Source organism: Nannospalax galili, unplaced genomic scaffold (assembly GCF_000622305.1).
Source record: "Nannospalax galili isolate Female #2095 unplaced genomic scaffold, S.galili_v1.0 scaffold484, whole genome shotgun sequence".
NCBI classification, from domain to species: domain Eukaryota; kingdom Metazoa; phylum Chordata; class Mammalia; order Rodentia; family Spalacidae; genus Nannospalax; species Nannospalax galili.
The window spans coordinates 203,593-230,296 of NW_008350788.1; the positions used below are offsets into that span (position 1 = coordinate 203,593).

Consider the following 26,704-nt stretch of genomic DNA (forward strand, 5'->3'; position numbering starts at 1 on the left):
TCCCCACGTGTGAGTGAGGTGTCATTTCTAGGACATCATACTTAGCAGACTATTTTGTTTCCTCTCCCCATTCCCACGCAGGAGATAATGAGCTCCTTGAGGCAGACACCGTAATTAGTCTCTTGTTTCCTCAGCATGAGTATTTGCTTTTAAGAAATAAGCTAGGGGCTAATGGAAGCCACAGATTTAAATATCTTGCATATCACCGTAGAGTCCATTTTACTCTAATACTTAGGGAAACATGTTTTTACTTTAGAGCGCACACGCTGCTTTTACTTCCACGTTATACGTTTCATTGTTTACTAATTTCAAAGCCTGTGGATATCATGGAGCTACAAGTAACTTGCTACAGCAGTCTGCAGCAACTCAGAAGCAGCCAGAACCAGTAATAAATTTGTTACTAGGCAGAACTAGTCAGCAGGGGGCGCTATTGACACAGTAGGAAAAAGTGCTCAGCCTACCCGGGGTTAAGGTCGTCACATGCATCAGAAGTGCTCATTGGCTCTCGGTTAGTCTCAACTCTACTGAAAAACAAATCTTTACAAATCTGAGGTGGGAAACGGAATCCCGTTAGGCGCCTGCGAGGTGGAAATGAACCTCCGGGGATGCAGGGCTCCTCCGCGCCACCCGCTGGCATCTCCAAGAAGCGGCTCACCAGCCCGCAGCTGGTACTGAGCCCCGGTCCTTCGCTCATCGCGAGGCTCCGCCTCATGACGTGGACCCCGCCCCCAGCGCCCGCTTCCAAGATGGTGGCGGCGATGTCAGCCCGGCTGTTGGGGTGCCGGTGACGACGGGAAGTCGACCAGGTATGGTGGGCTGGAGAGCGTGGAGAGAGAGACCTCGGAAGAAGGTTTGGGCGGTCGGGGGGATGAGAAGTTTTGAGTAAAGGCTATAGACAAGGCTAGGCACAGACCGAGTCTCGGGTGGAATTGTAGACGCGGGCCGGTTGGCTTCACGCTGCACGCTGGGGCAAACGCAAGGGGCGATGGGGATGGGATGGGCGTGCTCGGAAAGAACGGGGTTCTCATCCCCAGCAGAGCGCTGACCACGCCCCTCCGGGTGAGCCCGCCCAGGTGTCCCTGACCCTCTCTGCCTTAGCCCTACCTTCTCTGTTTCTCACGTCAGCTGTAACCCTCCTCCCCATTAGGCTTGGTGAAAGGTGGCAAAGGTAGAGAGGACGCCACCCCCACCCTACTCGGGTCACGTTCTAGGGCTGTTTGCTTGCAGTTCGCAGGTGGTCACGTTCTTTGCACCCGCGGAGGAGTTCCCTGGTACGTGAAGAACGCAAAGTACCTGTGTCCTATTTTGCCCAGGCTTCTAGGCCACTCCATGGTTCTGTCACGACTGTCTTGCTTCTTGAAATGGGTTTTACGTGACTGCATTAGTGTCCCTGCCTCCATTCCACAAGCCCGTCCAGTTGGAGTAGGGGGTTAAGTGTAGACCTGCCCCAATACACTCCAGTAGGGCCTGAGAGAACCTTAACCTGGCATTTTCTCTTTCCAGTCACTTTCCCTCACTTCCCCTAACCGGAAAGCTGCTTCATCCTGATCTTGATCTCTGCTCATGCATCCTTGACCTCTTCTGTTCCGGCTGGTCCCAGATTTGCTGTTGGAATGCCTATCTCGGTCCTCCGTGACAGTTCTAATTTTAGATAATGCCTCACATCTCTGCCCCCCGGGAACCCCCTGGAGCCCTCATGATCCGGAAGAAGACAGCTTGAAAGCAGGTGAGTCTGTCTCTTGTAAGATTGGAGAGATTTTCAAGACTTGTGAAATGGATTTGGGACTTGAATGATTTATGCATTCTTGAGGGTGGAGACTGAAGATGGGGGGAGTGGTTGGGGGAGGTGGATGAAAATGAAACTTGGACTAGAAGTAACATGTGTAGGGCTGCTGGCAGTTACACTGTACTGATTACACCTGTGTTCCTTTCTGCAACTTTGCCTGCCTGTACACTCCCCTCCCCCACTGGCACCACCTTCATTTCTACCTGCTGATGTCTCTGCTGGCTTGCTGTCTTCCTGCCTGCTCCCAGAAATCCTCTCTCTCCCTTTCCAGCCTTCAAGTCAGAATGTTGCGGAGATTGCTGGAGAGGCCCTGCACATTGGCCCTACTTGTGGGCTCCCAGCTGGCTGTCATGATGTACCTGTCACTAGGCGGCTTCCGAAGCCTTAGTGCCCTATTTGGTCGGGAGCAGGGCCCAACATTTGACTACTCTCATCCCCGAGATGTCTATAGTAACCTCAGTCACCTGCCTGGGGCCCCAGTAGCTGCAGGGGGTCCCCCAGCTCCTCAAGCTCTACCCTACTGTCCAGAAAGATCACCTTTCTTAGGTAAGTACAAGAGGAAGGAGGAGGTGGAGAAGAGGACAAAGTGTAGGGTCAGGGAGTCTTGGGCAGGCTTGGAGTGGGACTTAGATTTATGTCCCACTTAGATTCATGTACTCTCAAGTGGGCTAAGATTGAGATAGAGTGGGCTGTGAATTCAGTGTTTAGACAAGGTCTTGGGTCACAAGCTTTTCACTGCCTGCCCATTTATGGGCTCTGCTTGCCCAAGGCTAAGAATTTGTAGATGAGTCCTCCTTTAATTAGTTGGAAGGCCTATTCTCTTTTCTGGACTGTAGCTTCAATGTGGGGCAAGAGAAAGTTATATAGAACCCTAAAATAAAAGGTAGGCTAAGTAAGGAGTCTGCCTGAGCCTCCAGGCTTACAGAACTGTCTTAAGGAAAGGAAAGGAAACCCAAGGCTTGTTCAGTTTATGAATGAGCCCTTGGGAATCTGACGCTCACCCAGAACCAGAATGTTCTTGCCAGAGGTCTGCCAGATCCTAATACTCAGTCTTTTCTTCCACCTTCAATCCTTGAACTTGCCATTCCTTCCCAACAGTGGGTCCTGTGTCAGTGTCCTTTAGCCCAGTGCCATCACTATCAGAGATTATGGAGCGGAATCCCCGGGTCGAACTAGGGGGCCGGTACCGTCCTGCAGAGTGTGAGCCCCGTTCCCGAACAGCCATTATCGTGCCCCATCGTGCCCGGGAGCACCACCTGCGCCTGCTGCTCTATCACCTGCATCCCTTCTTGCAGCGCCAGCAGCTTGCATATGGCATCTATGTCATCCACCAGGTACCCTCAATCTCCTCCTTACTCTTTCACTGATATAAGGAACCCTCGAGTAAATGTCTCTTCTCTCTTACAGTGGGACCCTGTAAGAGGGCAGACAATAGAAACTGAAGCACTGGCCTTGCTTTCATCCTTGTTAGTCCCACTCCTTATTCTGTTTAGAGAACCCCCACTCTCCTATACTCTTCAATGATTTTTCCTTTGTTGAGTGGCTTATGCAAATTTGAAATTTGGCAGAATGTGGGCTAAATTCTAGTTCTGCAGTTTGTGATATGTATGATATTTGATGAAGATGTCCCCTCTAAAATGAGAACTAATTAACATACCAATTATTCCACATGGTTGTCAGAAAGAAACTCTAGATGTCAGGCACATACTGATATGCATGAAAATTTTGAATTAATTTGAATGACTAAATGAAAAAGTTTTTTTTTTTTTCAAAACAGTTCCCTGGAACTATGTAGATCAGGCTGGCCTTGAACTCACAGAGATCCACCTGCCTGGCTCTGCCTCCCGAGTGCTGCATTTAAAGGCATGAGCCATCACACCTGGCTTTTTTTCTTATTTTTTTTCTTTTTAAGATGAGGTGGTTTTTTTTGGTCTTTTTGAGACAGGGTCTCCCTGTAGCCCCAGCTGTCCTGGAACTCACTATGTAGACCAGGCTGGCCTTGAACTCACAGAGATCTGCCTGCCTCTGCCTCCCAAGTGCTGGGAGTAAAGGCATGCACCACCACACCTAGTCCTTAAGATGAGTTTTTATTTGTAGCCTAGACTGGCCTCAAACTCAAGATCTTCCTGCCTCAGGCTTCTGAGTGCTGGGGATTACAGTCCTAAGGCCATGTTCAGTTCTTTATCTTTCTCATTCTTCTTGCCCCACATCTCACTTAGATTTCCTTTTTTTACTTTAGCCTCATGCTACCTACCTTCTCCATGCATAGTCCTTCTCCATTATCTTCTAGGCTGGAAATGGAACATTTAACAGGGCAAAGCTACTGAATGTTGGGGTGCGGGAAGCCCTGCGTGATGAAGAATGGGACTGCCTGTTCTTGCATGATGTGGATCTCTTGCCAGAAAATGATCATAATTTGTATGTGTGTGACCCCCGGGGACCCCGCCATGTTGCTGTTGCCATGAACAAGTTTGGATACAGGTAGATGGAATGGAAGGGTGCTAGAGAGTAGGGAAACCAGCCATGAAGTAGCCAAGGGGGTTGTGGGTAGGGATGACTCTCCAAGCTTGTAGAATTCAAAGATTTTTTTTCTCCCTAGCCTCCCGTACCCGCAGTACTTTGGTGGGGTCTCAGCACTCACTCCTGACCAGTACCTGAAGATGAATGGCTTCCCCAATGAATACTGGGGCTGGGGTGGTGAGGATGACGACATTGCTACCAGGTCAGACTTCCTATTACACCTATCTCTGCAACTCTGGCCATGACCTTTCAGCACTAAACTTTAACTTCCTGGTTCTGCATTGAGCCCATTCTTTACTCTCAGTCTTTTAGGTCTAGTCAGGTCAGGCTTTGCACACTTGATGCCCATTCTGTGAAATTTCAGTTTTCTAGTTAGATTTGGTTATATACCTGGGAGAAGAGATAAGATCAATAGGAAACATCATGGAACTCCAGATCTGAAGAGAGGCCTAGAGACAGGTTAGTTTTTCCTTCTGCTAGGCCTACATACAGACCACTTCTGTGAAAAGGGGAGAGAGGGACTCTGGTTTCTATAGCCCAGAATCACTTAAAAAAAAATGGGAGGGGGGCTATGCATTGGCATAGTGCCAACTTATTTCTTAGCACATGAAACATTCTGACCTTTAGCATCCACTGTCCCAGTTTTATGTGTGATGTGAGCATATGGGTTTGATATGCTGGATCTGTTACTTCCCCTCCCTTTGTCTCCTCTGCAATGACATCTGTATGAATATTCATCTCCTGTGTATGTTCTGCACCCAGCAAATTCCACATGCATTTCCTCAGTTCCTTCACAAGCCATCTTCACTTCTGTGTGTCAGAATTAGGACTTGTTTCTTGTAAGGTCCTGATTATCTGGGTCTTCCCTTTTCTTTAATGTATGGCAGCAGCGGGAAAGGAGATGGGTAGTGTGTATGTTTAGCATATGTCAGACCCTGGGTTTAATGCCCAGAACCAAAGGGCAGTAGGGCTGAGATTGCTGAGTCTGGGTCTGCAATTTCTGTTCTTTTGACAAAATGGCCTCATTCTGTTCTCACCAGACTGCAAGGGCAACTTCCGAGAGCCATTTAGAAATCAGGTGTAGGAGGTACAAATCTACATCAGTCAGTTGTTTAAAGGCCCCAAGGTGCTCGGCACTAAGGCTCCATGGATTTGGATACATCCAGCTTTAGCATTTTCTTTTCGTTTTTTGGTCATTTTGAGGCAGGGTCTCCCTGTAGCCCCAGCCTGACACTATGTAGACCAGGCTAGCCTCGATTTCACAGAGATCTGCCTGTCTCTGGCTGCCGAGTGCTGGGACTAAAGGCATGGTTGTGCCACTATGCCTGGCTCAGCTTTAGCATTTTCTTTAGCATTTCCTTCTTTCTGTTTGATTTTCTCTGGCCTTCTCATATTTGGCAGTTTTTTTCTTTTTCCTTCCTGACAGAAGAATTATTTTTTGTATACAGAAGTATATAATCCCTTCCTTGTTGGTCTTTGCTTTCTTATTCACCTGTCAGCAGTTTTCTTCCACTCTAGATCCTCCAAGATCCCCCCTCACTTTTCTCACAGGGTACGCCTAGCTGGGATGAAGATCTCGCGGCCCCCCACCTCTGTGGGACACTATAAGATGGTGAAGCACCGAGGAGATAAAGGCAATGAGGAAAATCCCCACAGGTAGGAAGAGAGAACTGTCTAAAATTGTTGGAGTCTCAGGTTTCTTATCTCTAGCCAGAAAACTCCAAATGTCCCTACATTCCTGGCAGTTCCTTTCTGTATCTTAGTCTCAAACCTCTAACCCTCAGATTTGACCTCCTGGTCCGTACCCAGAATTCTTGGACACAAGATGGAATGAACTCATTGACATACCGATTGCTGGCTCGAGAGCTGGGACCTCTCTATACCAACGTCACTGCAGACATTGGGACTGATCCTCGGGGTCCCCGGGCTCCCTCTGGACCCAGATACCCACCTGGCTCCTCCCAGGCCTTCCGGCAAGAGATGCTGCAGCGCCGGCCCCCAGCTAGGCCTGGCCCTCTGCCTACTGCCAACCACACAGCTCCCCGTGGTTCACACTGACTCCTCCTTGCCCACCTGAATCAGAGAGGTTGTATTCCCCCACCCTCAGCTCCTCACTGCTCTCAGGGGGCTGTGGGGGAAACTAAAACTTTAGTGCTATGTTGGGGGGCGGGGACCTCTCCTCACTGCTAGACTGGAGCTGGGCTCCTCTAGACCTGGAGGTTCCTCTTTCTAGGGGTCACCTGCCAGGGCTTATGACTGTGAATCCTTGATGTCATGATTTTATGTGACGAATCCTGGGAGTCCTCTACCCCCAGGAGTAGGAGCAGGGCTGGACCCCAAGCCCCTCCATGGGGCTTCATCTGGGACCTCTGTGAATATTTATTCTATTTATGGTTCCCAAGAAGCTGTCTGGTGAAGGAAGCCCCTACCTGGGCACTTTCTGCCAGTACTGGAGTAGTTCCCTCTTCTGGTTTTGGCTCGGGGGCTGGGATTTTGATATCTTTTCTAATAAAGGACTTTGTCTCACTTTTGCTTCTTCTTTCTGCATCCCAGGCACACGTTACCTTAACCCATTGGAACCCCTAACCCAAACCTACAGGCTTACAAAATAGCAAGACCAAGCTAAGCTCTGGCAACTTTTATTTCATGAGTGGGACATGGGGATCAGCTGTTAGGTTCTGTGCCCAGGACAGTGACTGCTGCCTGGCGCCCACTCTCTATACAGTCATTGACAGCGACCCCCTCATAAGAGGCACCAGCCAAAGTCAGCGGCAACCTTTGAGCAGTCAGGAATTGCATAGCTGACTCTGAAAGGGAAGGATGAAAGGAATGTTATAGCTGGAGTCTGATTTCCTCAGCCTGGCTGCTTTCCCAACTTACCTAGTTTTTGCCAGTGGCCTAGTGTATACTGAGGGATGCAGTTCTGAGGAGAGAAGATGCAGAGGAAGGTTTGTTGCTGATTTCCAAGGCCTTGGCTGACATATTGATAAAATATTCCAGTCCTTGCCTTCAAGGCCTTCAGTGGGGAACTGATGAGGATTTACCTCAACTCACCTTATGTAAATGGACCAAGCAATGACTTGGTTTCTCCTTCAGTCCTAATTGTGTGGCAACTGCTTCCTGTGCCTGCTGTTGGAACAGCTCTTGAGACAATTCATGGCTACTAGCTTCTAGCATTTGTAGCCAGGAGCCTCCCAACATCACCTAAGGAAAGAATACAGCACTGACCAACTTGGCCTTGCCTACTCTAAGACACAGAGGAGCCCTTGGGAAACCCCACTAAGAAAGTTTCCTCCTCACAGTTACTCTGAGGCCTGGGGCATTCCCATCCTGCTCAGGAAAAGCAACTGAGTCATACACAATTCCCAGGACACTTGGGTCTTCTGAGGATGGCACCAAATGTCCAAATCCCTGGAGAGGAAGATATCTATGGGTCAGGAAGGAAAGGCTCCAGTTGAATCCATGCTCCCCCACCCCCCACCTCCATGTCATACCTGGACAGGCAGACGAGCTCCTCGGTACTGCAGGTTCACCACAGCTACAGACACGGCAGTGATGGTACTCAGGACATGAGCCAGAGGTGCAGCCTCAGCAGGGAGCAGCTTGCTAAGCACTGGAGGAGATTGGGCAGAGGCATTCATACTAGGTCAGCTGTTTTATTAAACTGTCATAGGGATGACCAGTTCAGGAGCATGGTGTGGTCCTGCTGGCCTAGAAAGCCAATAGCTATTGCCTCATGATGGTTGGGGAAGGGTAGGGGTTATCCCATTAATTACCTGAAGCTGGAATGGCACTAATAATGTGGTCAGCCTCCAGACTGCTGTCTCCTAGAGACACCTGAGAGATACAGTGAGAATGAGTACTTTATGGATAAAGTGAGATTTGCTGTTTTACTCTCAGTTTCCCAGGTACCCCAAAGGCAGGAAAGACTGGGTGCTGACCCATGATGAAGAATATGAATGACAGTCATCTGAGGAAAAGTCATTCCTCTTTCCACTCTAGGAAGTAGGCCACAGAGGCCAGTGTAGCTGCTTTGAAGTGTTCAGTGAAAGTGGGGGTGTTCTTTCCCTATCCCTGAGGCCACTCAGCACTACTTCTACCCACAGGCTTGCATCTAAAAGGCCTTTGAGGAAGGTCCATATATAAATCCTAGGAACCTGGGGTAGCCAATATCTAAATAGTTTCAAAGGCAAGAAAATAGTAAGCCGGTACTGTTGCCCCTGACCTAATAAAACCACTCAGACAAAATGAAATTGACACAGGCTCACTACACTACAAAGGGTTCTCTTACCTTCCAGCGCCCTTCTGGTTGGAGGCTGAGCCCACAGACCGGCTGACCTCTGAGAACAGTGACTCCTTTACTAATCAGGTGGGTGTGAAGGGCCTGGGGCAACATCTCCATCCCTCCACGGAGTGACCACTGGCTCCATCGCTCAGCTCGGGCCTGACGAATAAGTGAGGAGTCTGGCTGTGGACTCCGCCCTGAAGAAGCAAAAAAGATAATCAAAACAGTACCCCTTAACCAAAGTACCTAACTTTTGCAGTCCTTAATATCTTCACCCTTTGAATGAATTCCCCCCCCTCACCTGCCCCCAGCAGCAGCCCCAGTAATATGGAACGATGGGTTTGCTCAGCTTGAAAGAGACTGGGAAAGCAGGATCGGATACTGAGCTCCCGGCTGTTGCCTGCAAACACTCCACGGCAAAGACTGTCCATAGCTAGAGATGCCACCTTAAGGGTAAGAGTGGGACTGAGAGGCCAAGGAATAAGAGCTATCCTGACTGATTTCCATTGCCCCTGCTAGGTAGGGAATGAAGGTGGGAGAGGGTTTAAGTTAGGGTTGTTCCCACTGTAACAAGGTAGGAAAGAAGGGAAGGCATTTACTCCCCACACTGAGCTTTGGAGATTCAGACAATTTGAAGAGTACACCCCCAAATGATACAGAAGAGCCCCTGGGGTTAGGTCTGAGTAGAAGACTCAGCAGCTAGTTTAGCAGGGGAGAGGTCTAAGACCACCTCTGAGCAGTGTCACCTCAGGTCCAAGGCGCCGCTGGGCAAAACTGTGCACAGTCTCATCAGGCTCTTTGCCCCTGGATTTCATCAACTCCCTCAGCCCAGCCCAAAACAGAGGTTTGGAGAAGGGGGGTGAAGGGCGGAGTAGCCCCCTGCATGGAGGAAGGCAGGATGAAAAGAAAGCTCCTGAACTCACCTTCCCAGCTCCAGGGCGTTGTTTTCATTCATTTGGCCCCCTTTTGCTGGGAGGGTTGACAAGGAGAGAAGGGAAGGGATGTGCATGCTGTAAGGTGAAAGTGTTACCTGAGGCCAGAGGGTAGGGGGTGTAGCGCACCGCCTACATACAGGAACCTGTTCTGGGCAGCCGGGTGGTCTCCCCGGACAGGCAGCACTTCTGGCTCCAAGCCAAGCTCGGAAACCTGCTCTCCACACGCCCTCAGGAAGAGGAGAAAGTAAAGATCTGACCCACCAATGTCCCTCCTCTCTGCAACTCTATCCCGTTGAAGAAACCTCCTTCACTACATTCCCTACACTTTCCCCAAGCCGCTCACCAAGAGCAGCGTCCTGGCTCCCAAGGCTCCTGCAGGCCTGATTCCACGAGGTCCAAGTTCAAAGATCGCACCATCTGATCCTCGGACTGAGCGGATCCAGCCCCCTAAACGCTTGCTGCCCTCCACTAGTATCACCTGGCGGCAAAAGGGACCCACTGTCAGTGCAGGAAGAAGGGGCTGGAGGTAGGGAAGGCTGGAGAATCCATCCAGCTATTGCTGGAAATGAGTATTACATGAGGCTTTCTCTGGCACTATTGGGGCACTCACCTTAGGGGGACAAGGGGCTCGGATCAGATGGTAACTGGCGGCCAAGCCGCTGATGCCTCCGCCCAGCACGACCACGGTCCGGCCCATTGGGAAGCCTAGGGAAAGTTCCAGGTACGGATAGGCAGACCCAGAGGCACCCAGTTTTACATCTCCAGAAGCAGCCTCCCTTGGTTCCACACCCCAGCCCGGCCACTTACTGATTAATGGGCAACTAAGCCGGAGGACCGGGTTCTGCGGAGGGCAGATAAGGGCCACGCCCATACTATCTGGCCTGGGCAGGGCTCCACCCAAGGCCTCCCGAGGCCAGAATTCTGCTTCCCCTGCCAAAACCGGGTCGCAAATGCAAGTCTGGGGTCCCCGCCCCTAACTCTTTCTGTCTCTCCGACTCTCGGTCCACTCCATTCTGGCGGCACGCACCCGAGCCTCTTTCCTGCTTTTGGATTGGTGGGTCCTGGATTGGCGAACCCGGGATCACGTTCTCCAATGAACACACCGAATTGGCCGTGACGCTAGACGCCGAGCAACCGCGACCTCTGAGTCAGCTCAGTGGGTGTTAACCAGTCCATTGCCCGATGGTAGTCAATTGCAGTAACGCTGCCGTCCCAGGGGCCAGCGAGGAGCTGGATCCGGGCGTTAGCATTCCCCGGCTCAAGCTTCCCAGGCCTGGGGTGAGAACCCCGGAGGGCGGGCCCCTCGGGCTTTGGTGGTAGGGAGAGACAGGGACACTGGAGGCCCGTCCGTGGGGAGGTCGCACCATAAACAGCTCCTTGATGTTAGCAACAGGCTGGGCCTACGGGAGCTAGGGCCGCTCGGCAACGAAACCAGTGTTTGTCAACAGGGGTTCTTGGAGGCCTTGCTCTCTAGGGGCAGTCCCCATCTCTGGCAAAAGCCGGCGTCTCAATGCCTGCAACCTTGGTTTCAGGCCTCCCTGCAGCTTCACAAGTCTCAAGGTTGGATTTCCTTTTCCTAAATCCTAACTCCTTGGGCACAAGACTGGGACCGGCACCACGCCTGTCTTTTTTCCCTTCTGTTCTGAGAGCGCCCCCACCTGTCCAGACGTGGAACCGGGTCCCAGGAAGGCTCCAGCTGGATGAGTTCTCTATCTCCATTGTCCACCCACAAATGCGAATACAAACACGAACATCACTTTTATTAAAATTTATTCACAAAAAAGTGAGATTGCAGAGGTTCTGGGGGCTGTACACGGACAGGGGCCTGGTGAGATCTGTACATGGGGCAGGGAGACATGGGAGCCTCCAAGTGGAAGGATACTTCTTAAAAAAAATAATGGGAACTACAACCCCACCCACCCCCCTCCCCGATTAAAAAGACACAAAAATAGACGTCTCTGAGGTAAATGGGGAGCCTGGGGGCTGAAGGATGTTGAAAGGGTTTCACAGGTGCCAGGGCTTCAAGATGGTGTCACAGGCACCGGGGTGGCTCCTGCATCAGTTGGTAGAACAGCACGTAGCCCTCACTGGATGCCACCTGATTTTCACTAACAGGGGAGACACTAGGAAGGGAAATGGAGCCATGGTTCTAGTCATTCCTGTGTATTCCCTCCTTCCCACAAGATTCAACCTCAGAGTATTCAGGCAGAGATGAGAATGAGACCCCACCACCACCTTGCCTTTTGTCAGGCACTCTCTGTCTCCTGGGGCTTCATAGACAGGGAGGGTGCCAGGGGTGCAGTGGGGTGGGGCAGGAGTTGAATAGGAGGCTGTTCTCACCGGGAGTCATTGTAGACATGCCAACCAGTCTGGCACCGGCACAGGGCTGTATAGTGGCCATAGTGGACGCTACCCGAGTGGTTGCAAAGAGCATACAGCTGGTATACAGGGCTTCCTGTGGGGTTAGACAAGAGCAAGTTCTGCAGTCGAGAGTTGTGCTCCCCTCCTAAAGGCTCCTTAGGACCTTCTCCACTAGACTCACCGGCTTTGTCACTGGCAAAGTCCCCTAGGCTCAGTCGCTGCAGCGGGAAGTCTACACCTACTGAACTTTTCTTGATGGAGCCTCGGGAGGTGGAAAATCGATTCAGATCTAAGCCCTGGTTAAGGAGCATTTGGGAAGTAGAGGGACTCTAAGGGGGACTGTGCTCCTAAATTGTGTACCCCTCACTCCCCCAACACATCCTGGGAGCTGGTAGAGCAAGTTGAGGTGGCAGACTTTTCCTAAGTAAAACTTGGTGAAGGTGAGGAAACAATGTATGGGAGATATCCTAAGAGAAATAAGAACTCGAAGACTAGGATATGGAGCACAAGGATTCGGGGAAATCTTTGTACTGTCAACTTTTTGGTACTTCGTGTTTTCTGCCGACATCGGTCACATACCTAAATAAATGCCAAATGGTGTTAGGTTAATGTGCTCTCACATCAGCTGGCTTTTCTGACACCCAATTCACAAAAAAAATTTAGTACATTTCTATTTACTTGGGGGCAACCCCCCGCCCCCCCCTCCCCAGCCTTCCACAGGTGCACTAGGAGGACATAGTTGAGACTCCACAAACAGAAGCATGTAAACCACTATTCCCCATGCTAAGGAAGCATGCATCTCCCTTTACCCATAAAATCCTCCCTTACCCCTAACCCCTATCAGGTCTCCCACCCTTGTAAACCCCACATACTGGGGCATTTTCTGACTCTAGCTCTTCTTCCTTGGTGAAAAGGCTGAAACAATCCCGCAGAGACACTTTGCCCCCAGCAAATCCTTTCTGGGGGGAAAGGGAAAGAAAGGGTCAGCATGTTCTGAATTCCTTTTTCAACTCTTAATCCAGGCTTCAACTCTGCTCTAGAGACCCAAAGAGTTCCCATCCACACTTAGGGGTGGGTAGGGTTGGGTCACAAACCCCATGTTCTTTCCACCCCTGGAATCCTCTGGAATCCCACCTTGGGGATGGGCAGGGACAGGTCACAAAAAACCTCGAAGGTCGTGGAGCGATACCCACAGGCCTGGCACTTGAGGCAACTTTTCAACTGGCCCACAAACAGGTCTAGAGGGAAGCAAAGGAGCGGGAGAAAAAAAATCATTGTTGGATGCCCAAGGTGCTTTCTTGGAATTCTGTTTCTTCCCAACCCTTTGCTTGATCCTCCTTTCTAACTACAATATTGCCACTAAACTCTTCACACTGTTTCACATTTCCTTCATCCAGTCTTGCTCCCATACCCATTAATAACAGCAATTTCTCTGCCCCTAAGCCTGCACACATACAACACACACTAATTATCCCCCATTGCATTGCCCCATTCCATACCCACAATCTTGCTGTCCTCTCGCTCCAGGTAGTGCTTCCACATTAAGTTGGCTCGGTCATCATCACTACCACAGATCAAGGAAGTGGGGGGCATCCGTGAGATAGCAGCAATACTGGGCACCCCCAACACCACTGAAATTATCCACATAGCCCTGTTTCCCACCCACACACCAGCTCCTTCCCTAAATTTCTAGTTACAATAATGCTTCTGGGAACTTTCTGGGGGAAATTAAAGATGAGAGGAAAAAGAATATACATAAGGGAAGAAGATGTCATCTTCCTCCACAAGCCCTTTTCATGTACTTTGTTGTACCCCCTCCCCCCCAGTTTGGTCACATCCCTAGCACTATTTTCTGCCTCCATCTGCAACCTTCAGCCTCCCTCCTCCCCCATTCCTTCCTTCCTTTTATTTCTAACTGCTTCTCACCCATTTTCTATGCTAAAGGGTTTCCCTAGGCCCTATATTTCCAGTCTTGACTAGCTTAGTTTTATGAAGATGAATCCTGATCAACTAGGGAGAGGAGGGAGGAGGAGCAACTCTTACCTTAACTCGGGTTCTTCACGTAGAGCCCCTCCTCGGCGAGGTGGAGGGGGAAATGGACCATTGGCCAGGATTGGTGGTGCCCGGCGGCCTCGTCGGTTGATTTCAAGGTGCAACCGCTCCATGAGGAGCTTCAGGAACTCTTGGGCATCCTGCTGGCTACAGCCAGACAGAATATGGATAACTGATCTACTCCAAAGACAGTATCCCCTGCCCAAATATGGGTCCCTACTTCCTGGATGGAGAGTATCTTAAGACTCAGAACAATGCTGCTGGCCCCAACCCCAGACTTGGTCAGAGTCAAATCCTATCCCCCCAGTTTTCCCACCTGTATCCAGAGAAGGAAGGAACATATTTCTGGAAGACAGCTCGGAATCGAGTAGGATTCACAGCTTCACAGGAGTCAGGGTGCCAGAGGGCACCAATCACATCTGCAAAGGCTATGAGGTGAAAATGGGGAAGAACACAAAGATTAACATCTGGAGGCGTGGGCAAGAGAGTCAGTGGGTAGAAAAAACCACCTCTAGGGAAAGCAGACCCTGGGAAAAATGGATATAAATGCCAGATTGAAGGGTTGGAGGCTATGAGCATTAGCAGACAGAACTGCAGGGGTTGGGAGAAAGACAACAGGAGTTGTTGCCCACCTTCAGTGAGCTCCTGGGCTCGGCCTCCTCCAGGCACCTCTTGCCGGAAGTCCCTTCTAAGACAAAAGTCTCGAAGAGGCCGAGTGCTGCTCAGACACTGGAGAACGGCATTCAGGAAGCACTGGGGAGCAGTAGGAACACTGCCATTATCTTTCCAGACTGGTGCCCACAAACTTAGAAGAGCTTCAGTGCCCTCCTTCCACATGCCTTCCCCAAACCCGCAGGTTGTCTCCACCCCAACATTATTTCACATTCCTTTTATAGAGGAAGGACAGGAAAATGGCTCTTACTGTGTTTCCCAGATTTCGGAGACCAACATGACCAGAGCCCAGAAGCAGTGTATGATGAGCCTGGAAGGTCAGAGTATAGTCAGCAGGTCTCCACATAGTCTAAGTGGCACTTTCAGTCTCTCCATAGCATGTTGTCAACTGCCTCCCCAACCCCATACATGCCCCAACTCTACCCTCTTTTCCTCACTGGTCTCCCTACCTCACTGGTCATGAGCAGTAAACCCATCACAGCTGAGTGTACCACAGACTCAGCCATGGCTGTCACACCTACTCCCCATCTACTCCTCTGGCCAGCTAGTCGGCGCTGCAGCTCCTGCGGCAACTCCCCAAGCACTGGCATGGTTGCCCAGTTGCTCCCCACCCCCACCTTGCTACCCCCAAATCCCCCTCCTGCCCCCGTGGCCCTTTCTTGCACCCTCTCCTGCTGGCTCCAACTGCAATCAGCCTAGCTCAGTTAGCTCAGGAAATGGGCAACCACATCTGCTCAGATGTTCTAAGCCCGTCCCTCTTTAGCTCCAGGGATTAATTAGGCCTAGGCACAGTCCTAGGAGAGAAGGTACAGTAAAAGAAAGGAAGGGCCTAAGGACCCAAAGAAGAATTCTAAATAGTTGGGTAATTCCCTGGGGACTAGAATGGCACACCAAGTTGGGGAATCACACACAACCAAAAATACGATCTAGAAAACCCAGAAGGGGGAAGACTCCATCAGTGTAATGAGAGGTTGACAAAGGGACTCGAAGGACAGAAAGTCACAACATGACAAGACAGTTGGAGGCATAACAGAACATGAGCATGGCAGGGGACGTTGCTGGCAAGTCCTCACCATCTTGTCATCAGAGAAGAAAGGCTCAGAGGGCCGGGTAGATACCATGTGGAAGGAGCCATGGGAAGTAGGGGGCTCTGTCCTTATGCTGAGCACGTTAGGGGGTCCAGGAAAGCCCCCAAGACGGCGGAGAGATGTGCTACGTCTCAAAGTGGGTGGCTCAGGTCGGAGTGCCAAGCGGCTGAATGCAGCCCCCAGCTCTCCAGTGCCACGGTGCCCTCCCAAGGCAATCCCCATTGGACGCAAGTCCCCACTGCTCACAGACTTGGAACGGGCTAAGTTGGTCCGGGATGGGAGAGGCAGAGCCACCATTGGGGGTGGTGAGCCAGGCAGGGGAACCCCATGATCTGCCCGAAGGGGCCCTCTAGGGCGAGGGCCTGAGGTCCGACCCCGACCAAGCTCCAGTTTCTTGAGCCGTTCATCAGGGGGACCTGGCCTGGGTGGCAAAGGTCTTAACATGGAGTTTGGCCCAGGAACTGGGTTTCGGCGCTCCTTGCTGCGGGCCCGAGGAGGAAATGTTATCTTGGATCCCACTCGGGCTTGTACATTGACAGGTGGCTCTCGAGTCCGGCCCAGGCGGTGCTCAGAGGCCTGGGGCATTGTGGACACCGCAGGCTGGACCTGATAGGAGAATTAAGAGTCAGCATTTGAAATAGAGAAGATGAGACTAGGCTACCATACAAGCTAGCTTCTACATGTACTGAAGCCATGAATCACGTCTATAAATCAGTAAATGCATCCCAGTACCTAGCAGTGTTTAGCAGGAAGAAAACAGTATCCCTTGAGTAAACAAATGACTGAATAGCCTATCATTTGGACCCTTTCTATGCCCCACCCCTCTCTATAGATTATAGCTTTACTGAAAAACCAGCAATAGTCCCAATCTCAGCGGTCTTTATAATCTACAAACTCTTAAGAGCCCTCCTACCTGGCTAGTCATGTGGGTTGTGCCTTGGATCTGGGACTGTGAATGCAGTAATAGCCCAAAAGACGGCATTCCATCCTCAACCCCTGCCCCTCTGGGTTACAAATGAAGCAGATTAAACGAGTGATTTGCAGTCCACTCCCTCCCCCACTTCTGAGCTCCGACTTGGTATTGGGGTCCAGAGGGCAATGGATGGGGATGGAGGACGAACTACTTGACCCCTATTCTCTCTGCACCTCTCCCACCATGGCAGGGCTTTACCCGGGTCCGCCCCCCTCGAGGGCAGAAAGGCCGAGGCCGCTGATTGGCTACAAGGTCCGGCAGCATATTCCCCACGGTCCGAGAATGCTCTCCCTCCAGCCCAGTTCTCCCAGGTCCCACTGGGCACCGCGAGCCTCTCCCTTTGTGGAGAACGTCCTCTGGGGTCTGGAGCCGTCCTCCCTGGGCTCCCCCACCCCACCCCGCCGTACCGTCCCGCCCGTACCTGTCCCCCGGTGAGGCGGCGGGGGAGGCCAGCCGGGGTCCGGCTCCAGCTCAGGGCCACCCCCTCCTACCCCCGAACAGCCTCCCTGCGGGCCGGGCTACAGCCTTAGCGGCAGCTCTTCCCCAGATCATTCCCGCCGCAAGGGCCGCCGCCATCTTTGTTGGTGCCGCCCGGCCACCGGCCACCAGCTTCACTGTCTCTTAAAGCGCCTGCGCGCCCACACTAGGACCCCTCCCACTCGCCTCCTCGGCGCTTGCGTGAACCCGCCCCCACGGCTCCATAGTCGACACCATGGAAACACAGCCAACTTTAGAACCACTGGTTCCTCAGGCCCAAGGTGATCTTTAAGCCATTGCTGCAAGTTCCTGAGGGCGAGGCGCCTCACCGCGTCCTGTGTGACCCACAGGGATGTAGATCTGAAAATCGAAGAATGGCAGAAGGGCTTGCAACACAGAATCTTTCCAGACCAGGGATGTAGTGTGGCAGGCTGCAGGCCCAGGTCCACCCTGCAGACAGGTAGAGAAGCACTCCACCTCGGGATGGTAAGATCTCTAGAGGGCAGAGAAACTGGACCTGCAAAACCATTCCTCAAGCTTCTTTGCAGGCTCAAACAAAGGGAAAGCATGCTCCCTGCTAAACGGCAGAGACAAATCTCAGCAACAGAGAAAACAGGTTTTCTTTCATTTGTCAGCTTGTGAAATTTTGCCCTCCCAACCTAGTGTAGCTGTTCCTGTGTCTCTGGATTTAGCTTGTTCAGCTTGATAACAACCACCAGTGAGAACCACAGGCTAGCACAGGAAGCAGCTTTTATTAACAAGTTGTCTCCAGAAACCAAAAAAACACTATATACTATCATTAACACCTATTCTTCCAAGATTTGAGGTTTTCATGGCAATACCTAGGGAGGGGATATAAACTACAAACTGGTTTTTCAAGAGCCAAGTCTTTCCCCTCTCTGAACAGCTTAACTTAGTGGCATCACTATGTTATTGGTCTTTTTTCCTCCAGTAATGCCTGCTATAGCTACTTCATGACCAGAGGTGAATGGGTGTGGGGAGCAGGGACCATGAGTAGGAACAATGATGCACAAGAAAAGGGGAACACAGTCTATCAAAAGTCCCTCTGTCCTGCTTCAGTGGCTTGATCCTTCATTAGTTGCATTTCTCTTTGTGCTGGATCACACCCTTCTGAATCAGATCAGGGACTTCCACTGCCAGCCAAGGACCCAGCTGCAATACAAGGGAAACCCTGTGAGATTATTACTACATAGGCAGTGCCTCTTGTTACACCTGAAACTGTTTCCTGGAGACTGGGAGAACATGCCCAAGGAACAAGTGTTACTCCCTGCTAGTCTCAGCTACTTTTCCTGTACTGCTTAGGGCCTGAACCGCCTCCCTCTACCTCTTATATACCAACAATAACAAACTTACCCCTAAGGCCATGAGATGAGCTAGTCCAAACTTGGGTACATTCCTGGCCCATAAAGGTTTGAAGTGATCAGTCAGGCATATTTTGCCACCCCTATGAGAGGGACAAGAAGAAAGTGTTGACATGCAAAACTGACCATAATATATAGCAGCCTCTTGGGAACACAGGAAGATTGTGCTCAGAATTGAGAACAAGGTCAGCTAAGTACTTTGCAAAGGCTTGGCAGAGGGAGATCTGGACCTCCTCTAGGCCAGCAGGCTTATCTTTGGTCTCTTAAGTTCTTCCCTAAGGACTTCTTTGCTCTTTTTCATCTCCTATTCATCCTACCTGTACATCTTTGCTGTCTTCCCATCCAGTTCAGGGACTGCAATCTCTGGAGCAGTAGTGGGATATGTGACAGGAATCTGGAGAAATTACAAAGTCTTAATAAAACAGAGAACTGAGACAGAAATGAACTAATCTAATCAAATATACATAGTTCTTGGTTGAACTGAAATGTTCAGCAGACTCCTCAAGCAACAGTACATGCTAGCATTCTAGACACAGAGATCAGTAACCATTATGTACCTGCTTCAAACCTCAGCTTTCCCTCCCATTTTTTAAGTTTTGTTAACAATCACCTAATTGCTTCCTTTCTACTAACCTTTACATTTCCCATTCTATGACACTCACGTCAAACTCGATGTCAAATTCATATTTGAGGAGGTCATGGATGTACCAGCATTTTCCAAACCACCTGAAACAAAGACCAAACCTCAGCCCAATTTTCCTATGCCTATCATACTCAAATGGCATCTCAGCTTAGGTTACCAACCTGAAGACTCATGGGTCAGGAATTAGGGAACTCTAACATGGTACATGGCAGCTCTGGCCCTGAGTCTGGGTTTACCAAATCACTTAAACCAAGTGAGACTCTTACCCACACCTCCCAAGAGGGTCTGCCTACCGGGTCCCTTCCTTGTTAGACTCCAGTCGGAACCAATCGTTGTCTGCATTCTTGTTGTTCTCCACATACTGAAAGCAGAAAATGAGATCTTTGAAGATGGAGCTAGGGCTAAGGATAACCCCTGCTCCTCAAAAGTATAATTATTTTCTTTCTTAGTACATTTACACAACTTTTCAGACACAAGCTGAATGGAAGAAAAGGCTACACAAGCTGGGAGTGTTCGCAGAGCAGAGAACGGAATGCTTGGGTTCCCTACAATTTAGCAAGCACAAAATATTTGAAGAAATCATGGGGTTACTTTCTTGCTTTTAATAGTAGCCTGAAATTTATTTTATGGTATACACTCTTTCTGGAAGACACGGTGCTAGCTTCCATTAGCACTTATAAGCTAGTGAGTCTCAAATCTATATCTTCAGGGTTTTTGTCAGAATTTCAGACTCTACACTATCCAACTATATGTTCCAATTTCTACCTTTAACAAACAACTGAAATTTAGAACTTCTACCTGCCTCCACCCACCCCCCTGCGTGCTAGGATTACAGATATTTACTACCATGCACAGTTTATCTGCTTGCATTCTCAATTTCAGGTGGCAGTATCAGTCACCTAAGGGGGGAAAAAAATGACAGTCATTCTTGACTCTCTCTCTTTCCCACTAACTTTTCATGATAGCCTGTTGATTTTATTCTCTTTTGTTTGTTACAGGGTTTCACTCTATAGCCTAGGTTGACATTAAGCTCACCAAAATCCTCCTGCCTCTGCCTCTGCCTCCCCAGTACTAGGTTTATAGGTATATGCCACTATACCCAGCCCTAGGTCTCTTTCAACTTTATCTTGACAGGGTTTCACTAAATTACTCAGGCTGGCCTTGAATCTGTCATCTTTTGGCCCCAGCCTCCCAAGTAGCTGGGATCACAGGTTTGTACCATCAGGCCCAGCACAACTGTCTAATTTAGATCATCACCAGGCAGGGTGGCCCACGCCTTTAGTTCCAGCACTTGGGAGGCAGAAGCAGGCAGATCTCTGTGAGAATGAGGCCAGCCTGGTCTACTTAGTGAGCTCCAGGCCAGCTGGGCTACAGGGAGACTCTATCTCGAAAAGAAAGCCAAATCCCAAAGCAATAATAACTAATAAAAATAAATAAATTAAATAAAAAGAGACTAGATCATCATCTTCCTATCACTTGAATGATATCCTCTTAGCCTGATTCCCACTATCCATTTTATTCCTATCAATTGTATTTTTCTCTTGGCCATCACTACGACTAATCTAAGCCTAAATCTGACCACGTTATTCCTCAGCTTAAAATTTTTAAAAGGAGGCTGGAGAGATGGCTCAGCGGTTGAGAGCATTGCCTGTTCTTGCAGAGGTCCTGGGTTCAATTCCCAATACCTACATGGCAACTACGAACTGTCCTTAACTCCAGTTCCAGGGGAATCTGAAGCCAGCTTCTGACCTCCGAGGCATTGCATGACATGGGTGCACTCACATACACGTAGGCAACACACTCATACACATTAAAAATAAAAATTAAAATTAAAATTAAAAAAAAAATCTTTAAAAGGGAGCCAGGCGTGCACACCTTTAGTCCCAGCACTGGAGGCAGAGGCAGGCAGATCTCTGTGAGTTCAAGGACAGCCTGGTCTCCATAGTGAGTTCCAGGCCAGCTGGGGCTACAGGGAAACCCTATCTCAAAAAAAAAGAAAGGTACACACAAAATTCCAAAATAAAATTCAAGTATTCAGACCAATCTCCCCAGCACTGTTAACACTCCCTACTTCACATCATCTGATGTTCTCGCAGCTCTGAACTACTTGTTTCTTCAAATATACCATGCTGGTTTTGTTTTGTAAGACAAGGTCTTGCTATATTGCCCGGGCTAGCCTGGAATTCTATGTAATCCAAGCTGTCCTCAAACCTGTAGTACCCCCGCCCCAGCTTCTCAAGTACTGGAATTACAGACTCTTGGCTGTTTCAAGTGTGCATGCCTCTGTTCACGCTGTCCTTGTACCCAGAGTGTCCTCCTACCATTATGTTTTATCAGGCTACTATATTTATTGTGTGTGTGTGTGTGTGTGTGTGTATACCCACACATGATGTGCATGTGATGGTCAGAGGACAACCTGCTGGAGTCAGTTCTTTCTTCTACCATGTGGGTTCCAGGGATCAAACTCAGGTGGGCAGAAGGTGTTTTTACCCATCTCTCCACCCCTGTTTATCCATTAAGTCTCAAGTATAACCACTTCCAAGGAGCCTCCTCGGGGCTGGAGAGATGGCTCAGCAGTTAAGAGCACTGACTGTTCTTGCAGAGGACCGGGGTTCGATTCCCAGCACATGATGGCTAAACAACCATCTGTAACTTCAGTTCCAGGGGATCCCAACAACATCCTCTGACCTCAGAGGGCATTGCACGACATGGGTGCATTTACACATGCAGGCAATACACTCATACACACAAATAAATAAAAATAATGGGGGGGGGAGAAGCCTTCTCTTAGCAAACTGAAGTTGAATTACACATCTCTCCTCGTGTTCTCAAACAGCCTAGCCATGTCTCTGTCATTCTCCACTTAAACACATTATGACACTGCTTCTGTCTACCTCTGTATGATCCTCCTTATTTAGCTTTGTATTCCCCTCCTTAGGTCCTAGGACTACAATTATTTTGGGGTTTTGTTTTCCTTTTGTTTGAGGCAGAGTCTCATGTAGTCCAGGCTGGCTTTGAACTCACTATGTAATCCAGAATGATCCTGAACTCCTGATTCTCTTGCTTCTTGATCCTGAATGCTGGGATTTCATAAAACTTATAAGGTAATAGATATAGTTGAAACCACTATAACGAATATAATCTTTCTTCTTGTCACAGTAAAAAGATTAGCTAAAAGATAGCTAATTTCTAACTAAAAGCTCTAATCTCTAACTCTCTGCATCTAATACCTTAAGTTTTCAGCCCTGACATTTATTCCTCCATTACCAAAAGTGAAGGAGGGAGCAGAGATAGACTGAAACTTAGGGGTCTAAGATACTTTTTACCCCTTACTCCCAAATTCAGTAGAGCAAACACCTGGAGCCGGAAAGACACGTCACCTTCAAGGAGGTGTTTCCCTAAAATACTGCTGTTTTTTGCTTCAAGGTCTGGCCCTACTGGGTTCTTAAACGAAATCTCTTCAGCATCGTCCTTCCGTCAACCTGTAATCCCTCCAACCCCGAAATCACCGCATTTCTATGAATTTAGGACTTTAAATTTTAAAAACCGGAAGCGGCTTCCACACGGAGTCAGTTCCTGAGGACACATAGTCACCCGCCACCCTTTTTGCTACGCGATCGACCATAAAAATACAACTGACCCGGATAAGGGACTGATATTCCTCCTTTAGTCGTTGTACCCACAGTTCTCGATCTCGGGGTCCGGCGTTAGTCTTCAGCACTGGGATCGCAGAAACGACCCGCCGAGTGGCCTCATCCGCCATCTTGGACCAGGGAGCAAGAGAAACGCGGAAGTGGTGTTCCTTGTAATTTACGTTCAGGGTGTCGCCATCTTTACTACGGGAAGATAAAGAGTTGTGTTGCCTTAAAGCCTTCTCTGAACTCTTATTTTCTTGAAAGAAAAAAAAAAAAAAAATTGACCCGCTGGTGTGTGAATCCGGAAGAACAGAATGGAGACGAGTTACTCTGTCTAAAATATGGCTCCTGTCAGTAAATCACCGGAGACTACTCAAGCCTGACTTCCGTTCATGCTCAGAAGCAATCTCGGGAAAACCCAACGCCTTCCAAATCCAGGAAAGTTGTTTGAATTTTATTTTTCTTGGCACTCTTTAACGCACTATCTCCTCAGATGCGCTGTAGAGACTCAGGTCCGCTGGTTTTTTGTTTTACTTCAGAGAGATTTTCTTGTTTTATAGAATCCCTGCCCTGAAGAATCAGCATAATTGAATTAGAAAATACGTATTTTAAAATGAGTTGGTCTCATTTATCTCTGGAATAACTCAAACTTGCACAACGATGGCCATGAGCTCCTAATTCTTTCGGCTACACCAAAATTAATGGGCTTAGGTTTTAAAACCAACTGAAAGGTACAATATTTTGCAAAGGATTACTAAGTATATTACTTAGTATTTTGTGTGTTGTGCACTAGGTATGATTACTTCCTGAGCAAATAAATTCCCCAAAATATCTAGGGCTCAGCCACTGGACTGCCCTTTCTAAGATAGCCTAAGGAAAGTTTTCTGGTAACTCCTAAACTCCTTTGACACTAAGATTTCTCAGCAGGATGTGGTGGTCTTCACATGCTAACCCAGCACTGGGATGCTCTGCTAGAAGATTGCTGCAACCCTGTCTCAAAAAGATCCAGTGTACTGGGAGAGGCACATACCTTTAATTTCAGGACTTGGGAGGCAGAGGCAAGCAGAGTTCTGTGAGTTTGAGGCCAACCTAGTTTACACAGGGGATCAGATCTTGTGGGTTTTTAAAAAAAAAGTGAGATGGCTAAATGAGTAAAGTTACACAAGGTTGGTGACCTCAGTTTGATCTCTGGAACCCACATAGAAGTGAAAGGAGAGGCTGGAGAGATGGTTCAGCAGTTAAGAGCATTGGCTGCTCTTGCACAGGACCTGGGTTCGGTTCCCAGCCACCTGCATGGTGTCTGTAACTCCATGTTCCAGGGGATCAGACGCCCTCTTCTGCCCTCTTTTGACCTCCGTGGGCATTGCATGACATGAGTGCACTTACATAAATGCAGGCAATACACTCATAGGACCTGGGTTCCATTCCCAGCATGGTGTCTGTAACTACATGTTCCAGGGGATCAGACGTCCTCTTCTGCCCTCTTTTGACCTCGGTGGGCATTGCAATACACTCATAAAATAAAAATAATTATTTTTAAAAAGTTAAAGGAGGGCACTGGTCAGTTGTGGTAGCACACGTGTGGTAGCACACACCTTTGATCCCAGCACTCAGGAGATAGATAGAGGCAGGAGGATCTCTGAGTTCAGGGTCAGTCAGCCTGGTCTACATAGTGACTTCCAGGCTAGCTGGGGCTACAGGGAGACCCTGTCTCAAAAAGACCAAAAAAAAAAAAAGGACACAGACTCCCACAAAGTTATCACTTGCATATATTATGTGTGACATGTTGTCCCTCCACATACCCAATTTAAAAAAGAAACAAAAAATGTATATACATTTTATTTATTATAATTTTAATCACTGCACCATCTCCCCAGCCCATAAACTTTCTTTGAACAGAGCACAGTATTTTGATATAACCTCTGATATGTAAAATCACTGGTTCAGGGCTACTGAGATGGCTCAAAGGGTATGGGCACTGCCCTGGTGATCCGAGTTTGATCCTGAACCCGTGTAAAGATGAGAGAATGGGGGCTGGAGAGATGGCTCAGTGGTTAAGAGCACTGACTGCTCTTGCAGAGGACCCACGTTCGATTCCCAGCACCCACATGGTGGCTACGAACTGTCCTTAACTCCAGTTCCAGGGGAATCCAAAGCTCTCTTCTGACCTCCGCGGCATTGCACGACGAAGGCGCACTCACATACATGCAGGCAATACACTCATGCACATAAAATAATAAAAATAAAATTAAAAAAAAAGATGAGAGAACCGACTGCACAAAGCTGTTGTGTGGCCTTCACACATGCATGGTGACACACCCACATCATACACACAAAAAGACACATAAAATCACTGGTCCATATGAGATTGAATTTTTTTTGGTCTTTTTGAAACAGGGTCTCCCTGTAGCCCCAGCTGTCCTGGAACTCACTATGTAGACCAGGGTGGCCTTGAACTCTCAGAGATCCGCCTGCCTCTGCCTCCTGAGTGTTGGGATTAAAGGTGTGTGCCACCATGCCCGGCAAGATTGAATTTTTAATGAATGCCCCACATCTGAAAATTTCTCCTGATTCCACAGTCCAAAAAGACAGGCAGGATTCCTCTCTCAGAGCAGCCTGTTCTTAGATACAGCTCAGGAGCCTGGGGTTGTAGCTCATGCATGTAAGGTGTTCTAAGTATTACTGGAGCCGGAACTCAGAACAGTCTATAGACAAATAATCAAGACCATAAATCAGTACACAAAGCACAAGGAGCCCTCTGGGACAAAGATCTTCATTGCTTCAGATTGCAAAGCAGACGAAAACAGGAAATGGGCTATCAAATTCAGTTTTTGAGACAGGGTCTTATAAAATATACCCTAGTCTTAAGTGATTCTCAAAGGATATCAGAAAGCTAAATTTTAAAAGGTTAAAGAAAGGCCTCAGATTTACCTACTTTCTGAAGAATTCATTTATGAGCAAATGTTTAGTGGAATTCCTATTCCATTCCAGGTGTTGGAAGTACAGTAGAGCACAAAGGACTCCAAGTCACTGCCCTCATTCATGGAAATGATCCTCAAACGGCTAAAAAACAGAGAACTGGTTGAATAACCCAGTCCTAGGAAATGCACTGATGGGTAGACAACTGTTTGGTGAAACAGTACAGTTGGTATATGGGGAAGCTCCTGAAAACAGTTGGAAGTCCCATTGTCAGTCATCATAGAGAAAATAGTTCATGGGACATGAGGAGAAATGAATATTACGTTAAGGAAGTGTTGGGAGCTATTAGTATAAGCACAGCCATTATGTACATTGAGCTGTGGCAGGCTTGCTTGTTTACTTTATGATCTTTCACCTTTACTCAAGAGTTTGTGTTTTGCACACCAGTACCTAATTATTCTGCCAAGTCAGGAGGAATGTGTTGATAATTTAGGGAAGATGGTTAAATGGTGGAGTTCACAACAAGTACTTGACCGTTCCTTGACCCTCAGATAAAGGTGGGAAAAAACAGCTGTTGAAGCTAATTGAGCTAAGCAAACTGTGGCTATCTGATGTTCTTCTGTATAAGAAGGCTGAGCTGAAATAAACCGGGGCTGCAGTTTCTACTGACAGTCCTCCCAAGTATCTTTTTCTGACTTTTGTTTTTTCTTTCAATCCTCACTCCCCCTTTCAGGTGCTGTTCATCTTGCCCGGCTGGCACCAGCAGGGAAGGAAATGTTGGATTAGGGAAAAAAACAGAAATTTCTTTCTGATCTTTAAGGCACTGATCTGAATTCAACTGCACTGCAAACATTCCTTAGAATTGTTAGGGAAATGCTGGCTCTGCTGGAGAGTGCTACTCTGCAAAGCATCAGTGTAGAGCAGCCAGTTTGAGAGATATTTTTTTGTTGTTATTACCTTTAATTATCCTGGAGAT

General features: G+C 48.7%; 4 protein-coding genes and 1 long non-coding RNA gene across 17 annotated transcripts in view; 2 read left to right on the forward strand and 3 right to left on the reverse strand.

Moving 5' to 3' along the window:
* Positions 1–583: 583 nt before the first annotated feature.
* B4galt3 (beta-1,4-galactosyltransferase 3) lies at positions 584–6,832 on the forward strand. Of its 5 annotated transcripts, none has more exons than XM_029553519.1 (9): positions 586–806; positions 1,148–1,271; positions 1,504–1,726; positions 2,035–2,332; positions 2,885–3,120; positions 4,077–4,267; positions 4,386–4,508; positions 5,858–5,962; positions 6,091–6,832. In XM_029553519.1, exons 4-9 carry the CDS (start codon positions 2,071–2,073, stop codon positions 6,362–6,364), a joined length of 1,191 nt encoding a protein of 396 aa, XP_029409379.1. In that variant the 5' UTR covers positions 586–806; positions 1,148–1,271; positions 1,504–1,726; positions 2,035–2,070; the 3' UTR covers positions 6,365–6,832. The 5 variants fall into 5 exon arrangements, with proteins under 5 accessions (XP_008846212.1, XP_029409379.1, XP_029409380.1 ...); XM_029553520.1 differs by having other exon boundaries at positions 1,228–1,271; XM_008847990.3 differs by lacking the exon at positions 1,148–1,271 and having other exon boundaries at positions 584–806; positions 2,058–2,332.
* A 97-nt stretch (positions 6,833–6,929) lies between these two features.
* Positions 6,930–10,577, reverse strand: Ppox (protoporphyrinogen oxidase). Of its 4 annotated transcripts, XM_008847995.2 has the most exons (13): positions 10,334–10,577; positions 10,137–10,231; positions 9,870–10,004; positions 9,622–9,737; positions 9,338–9,470; positions 8,893–9,037; positions 8,598–8,788; positions 8,083–8,143; positions 7,801–7,919; positions 7,607–7,717; positions 7,361–7,510; positions 7,187–7,229; positions 6,930–7,113 (listed from the first exon to the last, which is right to left on the reverse strand). In XM_008847995.2, the coding sequence occupies exons 1-13, from the start codon at positions 10,395–10,397 to the stop codon at positions 6,971–6,973; spliced, it is 1,506 nt and encodes a 501-aa protein (XP_008846217.1). In that variant the 5' UTR covers positions 10,398–10,577; the 3' UTR covers positions 6,930–6,970. The 4 variants fall into 4 exon arrangements, with proteins under 4 accessions (XP_008846217.1, XP_008846218.1, XP_008846219.1 ...); XM_008847996.3 differs by lacking the exon at positions 9,338–9,470 and having other exon boundaries at positions 9,622–9,753; XM_008847997.3 differs by lacking the exon at positions 10,334–10,577 and having other exon boundaries at positions 9,622–9,753.
* Positions 10,578–10,709: 132 nt separating this feature from the next.
* LOC115072885 lies at positions 10,710–11,441 on the forward strand. Its single transcript, XR_003851885.1, has 2 exons — positions 10,710–10,804; positions 11,059–11,441. It is a non-coding gene; the product is annotated as an uncharacterized LOC115072885 (long non-coding RNA).
* On the reverse strand, positions 11,314–17,291 carry Usp21 (ubiquitin specific peptidase 21). Of its 4 annotated transcripts, none has more exons than XM_029570871.1 (14): positions 17,094–17,291; positions 16,613–16,703; positions 15,685–16,305; positions 14,862–14,921; positions 14,572–14,692; positions 14,256–14,367; positions 13,931–14,086; positions 13,387–13,451; positions 13,022–13,125; positions 12,760–12,846; positions 12,388–12,466; positions 12,069–12,176; positions 11,867–11,977; positions 11,314–11,649 (listed from the first exon to the last, which is right to left on the reverse strand). In XM_029570871.1, exons 2-14 carry the CDS (start codon positions 16,679–16,681, stop codon positions 11,585–11,587), a joined length of 1,758 nt encoding a protein of 585 aa, XP_029426731.1. In that variant the 5' UTR covers positions 16,682–16,703; positions 17,094–17,291; the 3' UTR covers positions 11,314–11,584. The 4 variants fall into 4 exon arrangements, with proteins under 4 accessions (XP_029426731.1, XP_029426732.1, XP_017657416.1 ...); XM_029570872.1 differs by having other exon boundaries at positions 11,316–11,649; positions 11,867–11,981; positions 15,946–16,305; XM_017801927.2 differs by having other exon boundaries at positions 11,316–11,649; positions 11,867–11,981; positions 12,069–12,174; positions 12,386–12,466.
* A 591-nt stretch (positions 17,292–17,882) lies between these two features.
* The window catches only part of Ufc1 (ubiquitin-fold modifier conjugating enzyme 1), a 26,446-nt gene continuing 17,624 nt past the window's right edge, over positions 17,883–26,704 (reverse strand). The window contains exons 1-7 of one of the 3 annotated variants that reach the window (XM_017801920.2): positions 22,815–22,942; positions 20,021–20,073; positions 19,468–19,535; positions 19,194–19,257; positions 18,849–18,925; positions 18,524–18,614; positions 17,883–18,322 (exon numbers count right to left, since the gene is read on the reverse strand). In XM_017801920.2, coding sequence (XP_017657409.1) covers positions 18,245–18,322; positions 18,524–18,614; positions 18,849–18,925; positions 19,194–19,257; positions 19,468–19,535; positions 20,021–20,044 — 402 coding nt within the window. In that variant the 5' untranslated portion in view covers positions 20,045–20,073; positions 22,815–22,942 and the 3' untranslated portion in view covers positions 17,883–18,244. Of the gene's footprint in view, positions 18,323–18,523; positions 18,615–18,848; positions 18,926–19,193; positions 19,258–19,467; positions 19,536–20,020; positions 20,074–22,814; positions 23,187–26,704 lie in introns of those variants that run through there. The other 2 variants (XM_008848012.3, XM_029570877.1) reach the window with 2 other exon arrangements.